The 9,206-nt window shown below is 42.1% G+C and overlaps 1 protein-coding gene across 4 annotated transcripts in view; it reads left to right on the forward strand.

Moving 5' to 3' along the window:
* The first annotated feature begins 362 nt into the window (after positions 1-362).
* Positions 363-9,206, forward strand: part of LOC108279443 (uncharacterized) — a 69,562-nt gene continuing 60,718 nt past the window's right edge. For all 4 annotated transcript variants that reach the window (XM_017493698.3, XM_017493696.3, XM_053688049.1 and 1 more), the window contains exon 1: positions 363-677. In XM_017493698.3, coding sequence (XP_017349187.1) covers positions 549-677 — 129 coding nt within the window. In that variant the 5' untranslated portion in view covers positions 363-548. The remainder of the gene's footprint in view (positions 678-9,206) is intronic.

Below are 9,206 nucleotides of genomic sequence, written 5' to 3' on the forward strand. Positions count from 1 at the left end.
GAAAAATAAAAATAAACCCTATTCCTTATTCCCTGGCTCAAAACTTTTGGGTGGAAAACCGTTTGGTGTGTACGTTAAAACTTAACGTGCTTCACGATAACGAAGATGTAACTACGGTTCGACTCGTCAGTCGTTCCCGGATCCTGTACATGTAGGCTGAGGTGTAATCTTCTTGTCGACCATGTCAGGAGAAAATAAAGATGCTAGCTGGACTTTTATTCTTTACTTGTTATGTAAGGACAGAACACCACATCTGATATCCAAATTGTTGACCGGCGACTTTGTGTTCACGCATGTCTGAGACCTTAGCGGAAACCAGGACGCACCCACTTTGGTACAGTGGTAATAATTAACAATGTAATACACACTCACACACACATTCCCCAACTATCATTCTGTTCCTGATCTACTGTTAGTTCACAAGGCGGAAAGGGACAAAAGAAAGCTGGAAGGAAGGAAGGAAGGAAGGAAGGACAGAAATATTTTAAAATACAAACACAATATAAGTTGTTATCGGTGCTCGGATAAGTTTGACCGAAAAGCCGTCCATGTGGATACGTGAAGGAGGCGTCAGCCATCAGTTTCTAAATGGACTACATAGCACAAGTCGTCCCTTCCTCCATGTCCATCGCTCCGGGAGACGTGTCTACAACAACCCCTGGCCTCGGGAGACCATGGTGAGTCTTTTAAACAGATCTTAATAGTCAAGGTGACTCTGATCTCTGATCTCTGGTTACGAAAGAAAGAAAGAAAGAAAGAAAGAATGAAAGTCCACCCCAGTGAGACACCAGACTTTTTGTATCAGACTTTAGCATCTGCCCAGGTGTCTGATGGTAATGAATGATAAGCAGGTTGACCACTGATGTGCCTGTATTGCTAAAGGTCAGTGCCTGGCAGAGAAAGTTTCAGCTTTATGCCCCCCTAGCGAGCCTCCAAAATCGGACAGCCTGCTAAATCCTGTTCTCTGCTTTGTCCTGTTGGTCTTCGCCATATTGATCTCTGACGCAGATTAGTGTGTTGAAAAAAAAGAAAGACAGAAAGCTCTGTTGGTCCCCCAGTCCACACTCTCCTTTTGGGGTCAGGGAGTCTATGAAGCTTCTGACCTTCTGAATCAACACTCACACAAACAATCGTCCAGCTAGGACAAACCCTATTAAAGCCGATTCCCCAGGAGCCCTTTACCGAAGCCGACCCGGAGCGGGACGGTGGGCTACTGTGTTGTTTTGTGTGTGGGTTTTATCCTCGTCCCCTTCCATGCTAAGGAGCACGGCTTGTGCTCATTGTCACCTCTTAATGGGGTTGCAGTTTAGAGACCTCTTTGTTTTTTTTTGAGGGGGGGGGGGATTTCCTCATCTGCTCTATGTCCCATTGTGTTTTGATTGATGTGCTATGTTGTCAGGTTTGTGCACCAACGTTGTTGGGGTGTGGCCTGGCTTGGTAATTCTCTTGTTGCAACATCAACCATGCATGTCTGTGTAATGTGGTTTGTCAGAAATGGCTTCGCTATAAGTTCGTTTGTGGGGGTTCTATGGGTTAATAATGTTTGACATGATGCTGGGTCAGAGTATTTTTCTCCTAAGAGGAAATCACTTTGGAATCAAGTGGAAATGTTGTACTGATGTATTATCACAACGAACAGATAATGTGTTATAAACGAATACAAACACAGATTCTAATAGGAGGTTTGTTTTGTTTTTAAAAAAAAAAGTTTGCTAGAAAGGTTCGCAGGGTATCTGGTTCAAACTAGAGGTATCCATTAAACACCAACAAACACCAACACGGTCCATTAAACACCATTAAACTCCAACACTGTACATTAAACACCAACAAACACCAACTGTTCATTAAACACCAACAAACATCAACACTGTCCATTAAACACCATTAAACCCACTGTCAATTAAACAGCATTAAACTTTAACACTCTCCATTAAACACCATTAAACTCCAGCACTGTCCATTAAACACCATTGAACTCCAACATTGTTCGTTAAACACCAACAAACACCAACACTATCCATTAAACACCAACAAACACCAACACTGTCCATTAAACACCAACAAACACCAACACTGTTCATTAAACACCATTGAACTCCAACATTGTCCATTAAACACCATTAAACTACAACACTGTCCATTAAACACCAACAAACACCAACACTGTCCATTAAACACCAACAAACACCAACACTGTTCATTAAACAACAACAAACACCAACACTGTCCATTAAACACCATTGAACTCCAACATTGTCCATTAAACACCATTAAACTCCAACACTGTCCATTAAACACCAACAAACACCAACACTGTCCATTAAACACCATTAAACTCCAACATTGTCCATTAAAAACCATTAAACTCCAACACTGTCCATTAAACGCCAACAAACACCAACATTGTCCATTAAACACCAACAAACACCAACACTGTCCATTAAACACCATTTAACCCACTGTCAATTAAACACCTTTAAACTTTAACACTCTCCATTAAACACCATTAAACTCCAACATTGTCTATTAAGCATGATCAAACTCCAACAGTGTCATTAAACACCATTAAACCCCAACACTGTCCATTAAACACCATTAAACCCCAACACTGTCCATTAAACACCATTAAACACTGTCCATTAAACACCATCAAACATCATGAGGTTTTTACTCTCACGCGAGCTGTTAGCTTGCAGGACAAGCTGTGCAATTGAACCATTTGCAACATCCTAGGTAACTGCCTGGTCAGGGTCGTGGTGGTTTAATATAGGTGGCTAGTGTGTTAATATTTTGGAAAATAAAACCAACTAAGTTTGTTAGAAAACATTGCAGGCAGATGTCAACAAAAATAAGCCTAATAACTATGTGAGTCGTCGCCTTAAGCATGGAAATATCATCGTATATTGTGTAAGACTGATGTTTACTCCTCTAGTAAGTTTTGCCTCGGATAACCCAGGACACCAGCCTTTTTCATTTTGTTTGCTGTGTGTGTCCCCATCATGCTGATGCACTGATCCCAAGTGCGTGTTCTGCGGCGCTGATTAACCAGCTGATTAAACACTGATTAAATGTCTATTCATGCAAGCAGGCTCACGCAGGAGAGTGCAATTAGGTGAAAGTGAATTAATAAAACATACAGGGCTCAGGAGCTTCTCCAGGAACCAGCCAGATGGCTGTGAGAGAGACAGAGAGAGATAGATAGATGAAGGAGGGACCCAGCAACCTCTTTTCCTTGTTTCATTCCAATTAGGTAATTCGATCTAAGCCCCTCCACCTACTCCACATTGATAAGCCACTCTCATAGTTCCTGTGTCGCTGTCCTGTGCTTATTTCCTGTTTGACCCACGTGGGCGTACGGCAATGATGTAAACAACGTTGCCGCTAGACAGGAAGCCCCCGAGGAACAGGGACCCTGAGAATGCAGCCTTGCAATGGAAAAGCCCATCTGCCTGGAGCCTGTCTAATCTCATTTGGTGTATCGGACCACGGGATGCACCAATCACGCCTGTCCAATCTCATTAAGAAAGTCAATGATCAGAACATCAAGAACATGGCAGGGAGGCACAAGATGCCAGGTTTTTGGACCGCCTTGTGTTCACGCAAACGCTCAGATGGACACCGGGCTTTGTCCTCGCTCGTGAGGTGTAGGATTACAGCATGAATATGACATCTAATCAGAGCAAGGGCTTCACCTGACATGGCTTCACGATGATTAAAAACAGCCAGCGAGCTTAAAAAAGGAACAGGAGCTGTGACTTTTAATTTGAGAAGGAGGTTTTGTAGGGATTTAATGACTGATTGTGCTCGGGCTCATCTGTGAGGAGTTGATTGTTGGATGTATATAAGCAGGGCTTACAGTGAGAACAGAGATCGTAGGTGCTGGAACATTATAAGTAAACACTTTCTAAGAAAATCTTTTGATTCTAAGATAAATCACACTGACAGACAAGACCAAACAAGCTACACACTAGGTACACTCAATGTGAGTTAACAGCTAAAGGATTTCTGATCTATATGACAATGAGTCATAATAGACTTTAATAGGCTTTAATTGTCTGATAAAAAAAAAAATTCTGACCAAAAGATATTAAACTAATGAGTATTTCATATGTTATCGGATCGCCTGAACCCAGGAAACCTTAACCAGTTGTCCCCCTATGACATTGGCGATAGCGATGCATGTAAGTGAAGTGGACACACTTTAACATTGAATTAAAATCGCACACTTTGTTAAAAAAAAAAATAAATAAATTAAAACCACATTTTCTCCAATGTCCTAAAACCAATATATTCGTGAAAGGAATTAAAAAAAAAACTTCAGGGCATGCAGTTCTAGGAAAATGGAGTGGTGCGATGAAGCGGAGTTACACTTACCACCGTGAACCTGATTATACTGTACAAACAATAACATATTAGAGCAAGCACATTAATATAAACTATATAACTACTGTCAGAGCTTTTACACTTTTATAGAAAAGTAATCAATCAAATTTGAGATTTGTTTTGTTTCGTCCTGCTGCATGCGAAGAAGTGAAATATATAAATATATTCCAGGAATACAATTTCTGTCCTTCCGGCTTGTTTTTCACTGACATCCCTTTCTCCTCTCCCTTAATCTCTCTATTCAGGCCTTTCCAGACCCCGGCTCACCCGTGCTGGGTGTCCAAATGCACTTGATTTCACATTCAGGGTGTAATTAGGAAGTAGGCAGGTTATTGTGGCCCAAGTGGCTGCGATTCAGCTCTGGAAATGGATCATTGTCCACCAACCAGTGGCCATTCAGGTAAAGAGCATAATTAAGGGTGCAGAAATTACAGGACATTTTTTTCTTTCAGTGAGGAGCATTAGTTAAGAACATTGTCCCCTGTCATTTTGGGAAGCCATGTGATAATCAGGGGTAGGTGGGGAAAGACTGACATACAACCCAAAGTGCTAGTGACTGATGATTCATCACATTCGTTCACACATGTATATGTATAATATCTAAACCTTATCCTATTTTTATGGAGATTATATGTTAAAAATGTCATTTTTTAACATTGCTAACGCTGCTGTGGTTGGATATACACCATACAAATGAGTTAAAACAGGGGTTAAATTAGGATTTAGGATTAAATTAGGATGGGTGCCAACAATAGAAGCTCTTAATTTGTGTGGTATTGTATGAAGTTCTAACCATTGATATTATACAAACTGTGATTAAAGCAAATTTTGATATCATTGTTCGTGTCTTTGGATTGTGTTTTTGTACTTGTCTGCACACCATCTGGTCTGATATTTTTGATGATGATCCTGGACTGGTTTTTGACTCTGCTTGAGCCCTCATTGCTACAGAATGAGGTCTGACAAAGTAGATCCAGCAAGTGTGCGCAAACTTCAATCAATCTTTGCGTCAAGCTCAACTTCTGGGCCTCCATGAACAGCAAATGGCTTCCACCATGGAGGAAGTCCTCTGAGTCAGTAGAGGGGAACCGTGAGAACAAACAACATCGTATGCAAGCATTCTCATGAGCAACACATCAGCCTCCACCAACCTGGAAATGTTGCCACAACATGTTCATCTGCCTGGAGCCTGTCTAATCTCATTTGGTGTATCGGACCACGGGATGCACCAATCACGTCTGTCCAATCTCATCAAGAAAGTCAATGATCAGAACATCAAGAACAAAGTAGATCCAGCAAGTGTATACAAACTTCAATCAATCTTTGCATCTCTAGCTCAACTTCTGAGCCAATAGTGATTGGCTTCCACCATGGGGGAAGTCCTCTGAGACAGTAGAGGAGAACCGTGAGAACAAACAACATCGTATGTAAGCATTCCCATGAGTAACACAGCAGCGTCCACCAACCTGGAAATGTTGCCACAATATGTTCATCTTGCCTTGCCTGATAAATATAATGGCTTCCCTAGTAAATGCAAGTTTTTTCAGTGCTCCATCTAATTTTTTTCAGACAGGTGGACAAAATTCAGCAAGTGTTAACTTTGCTACACAAAATAGAGTTCACCTGGGCAACTGCCAACTTCGACCCTGCAACACTGAACTGGTCCTATGCAGACACTGAATGAGAATTCTGTGAAGTGTTTGATCACTCTAAATCAGGTAAACATGATTTAGATGAAGAGGCTATTCTCACTCAGAGAAGGAAAAGTACTCGTGGCCAAATACACTAAAGACAAGGCCTCAGTGAAGCGCTACAGATTTAGCTGACATGCTGAGATGACACTTTGTCTCTCAGACAGTTCTAGTTGTCCACACTCACAAGCTGGTCAAGATTGTCCTAACAAGCAGGTCCTGCACACCCAGCCACAGCCTTGGCCCAAGTCGGACTCCCACCTGAGGAAAAAGAGAACTTCCGAAAGTGTGCAGTGTGTCTTTACTGTGGGAACAAGGGACTTTTCAAAGCAACTTCAGCAACTTCCTGTATCCAAAAACCCCAAACAGCGTCCATATTACAAATATGATTATTATGATTATCCAGTCATGCCTTATGGTCTTGTCAATGCACCAGCTGTTTTCCACACATTCATAAATGCAGTTCTCAGAGATTTCCTGCACTCATGTGTGATCATCTACATAGAATGCATATTTATCTTTTCAAGAACTGAAGCAGAGCATATCACCCAGGTACATGCTGTATTGTTAAAGAACAACCCATAAGTCAAGTCGGAGAAATGTGCGTTTCACAAACCTTCAGTCAAGTTCCAAAATTATGTCCTTGATGAGAATGGGGGTAGAGATGGACCAGAGTAAGGTGGGAGCCTCAAACCAAAACAACCAAGGATCTTCAACGGATCGGGCATTTTATCAGATGGTTCAGAATGGTGGAAGACTCTTGAGTGGAACACTGAGGCACAACATCCTCACCATCATGGCTGCTTTAGAGGACTGGAGGCACTTGCTGTAGGGCTCCAAGTAACCCTTAATTATAATGACGGACCAGTAAATCAAGAGTATATCAAGTCATCCAAAAGACTTAACATTTGTCAAGCCATGTGAGCTCGGTCTTTGACACATTTTATCTTTTAAATCATCTATATACCTGGCTCTAAACATGGTGAAGCAGACTCCCTGTCATGAATCTAAGAAGAGAAACTGAGCAGTATTTAAGGGATGTCCAGTATGTGCACAAACCAAACCCTTATGCCAACCACTAGCCAGGCTGTTAGAACAATTCCCCATCCCCCGATACCCCTGGTCACACATAGAACTAGACTTCATCACCAATCTTCCCTATTCACAAGGCCACACTCACAATCATAGACGGGTTTTCCAAAGCCTGTCACCTTATCCCACTGCCCAAGTTCCCCACAGCCCACAGTCCATAGCACTAGACTAGTTCTGACTCTGCCTCTGTTTCATAAACTCTTTGCACATGGATTTTTAATCTGTGCCCGAGACCTCTTTGTTACACCAGTATTTCTTTTGCGAGCTTTTGCATTATGCTAAAATATCTTATTTCTTGATATGACATAGTGAAGCCTTTACACTGTCAAACTGAGCATGAGCGACTTCTAAACTGTTCTGAAAATAGTAAATTTATTAAATAGTATGATTATTACTCACAGTCTGTACCTCTCTCGACTTTGTGAAACATTGTTTCTAATTAGCAAGATTCATCTACACTGTTAGCTAGTTTGTTACAACTCTAGCTAGGTTTCAAGTGTAAAGCAAGGAAGGATAGAGGACAGTATAGCGGTTTATTATAGTAGGGCAGTGTAGCAAGGCACTATAAGGGGCACAATAACAGATCTGTATAGATGTACAATATAGTGAGGCAGTATAGTGATGCAGTATAGTGGGGTAGTATAGAGGGGAAGTATAGTGATGCAGTATAGAGGGGCAGTACAGCAAGGCACAATAGAGAGGCAGTATAGTGATGCAGTATAATGGGGCAGTATAGTGATGCAGTATAGTGGGGCAGTATAGTGATGCAGTATAGAGGGACAGAACAGCATGGCACTATAGAGAGGCAGTATAGTGGGGTAGTATAGAGGGGCAGTATAGTGATGCAGTATAGAGGGACAGTACAGCAAGGCACAATAGAGAGGCAGTATAGTGATGCAGTATAGTGGGGCAGTATAGTGATGCAGTATAGAGGGACAGAACAGCATGGCACTATAGAGAGGCAGTATAGTGGGGCAGTATAGTGATGCAGTATAGTGGGGTATATAGAAGGGCAGTATAGCAAGGCACTATAGAGAGGCAGTATAGTGGGGCAGTATAGTGATGTAGTATAGTGGGGCAGTGTAGTGATGCAGTATTGTGGAGCAGTATAGTGATGCAGAATAGTGGGGCGGTATAGTGATGCAGTATAGTGATGCAGTATAGTGGGGCAGAATAGAGAGGCAGTATAATGATGCAGTATATTAGGGCAGTATAGAGGTGCAGTGTAGTGGGTCAGTATAGTGATGCAGTATAGTGGGACAGTATAGAGAGGCAGTATAATGATGTAGTGTATTGGGGCAGTATAGAGATGCAGTATAGTGAAGCAGTATAGAGATGCGGGATAGACAGGAAGTATAGTGATGCAGTATTGACGGGCAGTATAGTGATGCAGTATAGTGGGGAATTATAGACGGGCAGTATAGTGGGGCAGGATAGTGAGGCAGTATAGTGAGGCAGTATAGAGAGGCAGTACAGTGATGCAGTATAGTTTGGCAGTATAGATGGGAAGTGTAGTGAAGCGGTATAGTGATGCAGTATAGAGGGGCAGTACAGTGATGCAGTATAGTTTGGCAGTATAGACGGGCAGTGTAGTGAATCGGTATAGTGTAGACAGCAGTGTAGTGATGCAGTATAGTGGGGCAGTACAGTGATGTAGTATAGTGAGGCAGTATAGTGATGCAGTATAGAGAGACAGTACAGTGATGCAGTATAGTTTGGCAGTATAGATGGGCAGTGTAGTGATGCGGTATAGTGGGGCAGTATAGACGGGCAGTGTAGTGATGCGGTATAGTGTAGACAGCAGTGTAGTGATGCAATATAGTGGGGCAGTACAGTGATGTAGTATAGTGAGGCAGTATAGTGATGCAGTATAGAGAGACAGTACAGTGATGCAGTATAGTTTGGCAGTATAGATGGGCAGTGTAGTGATGCGGTATAGTGGGGCAGTATAGAGGGGCAGTACAGTGATGTAGTATAGAGGGCAGTATAGTGATGCAGTATAGAGAGACAGTACAGTGATGCAGTATAGAGAGACAGTAC

Source organism: Ictalurus punctatus, chromosome 19, assembly GCF_001660625.3.
Source record: "Ictalurus punctatus breed USDA103 chromosome 19, Coco_2.0, whole genome shotgun sequence".
Classification (NCBI taxonomy): Eukaryota; Metazoa; Chordata; class Actinopteri; order Siluriformes; family Ictaluridae; genus Ictalurus; species Ictalurus punctatus.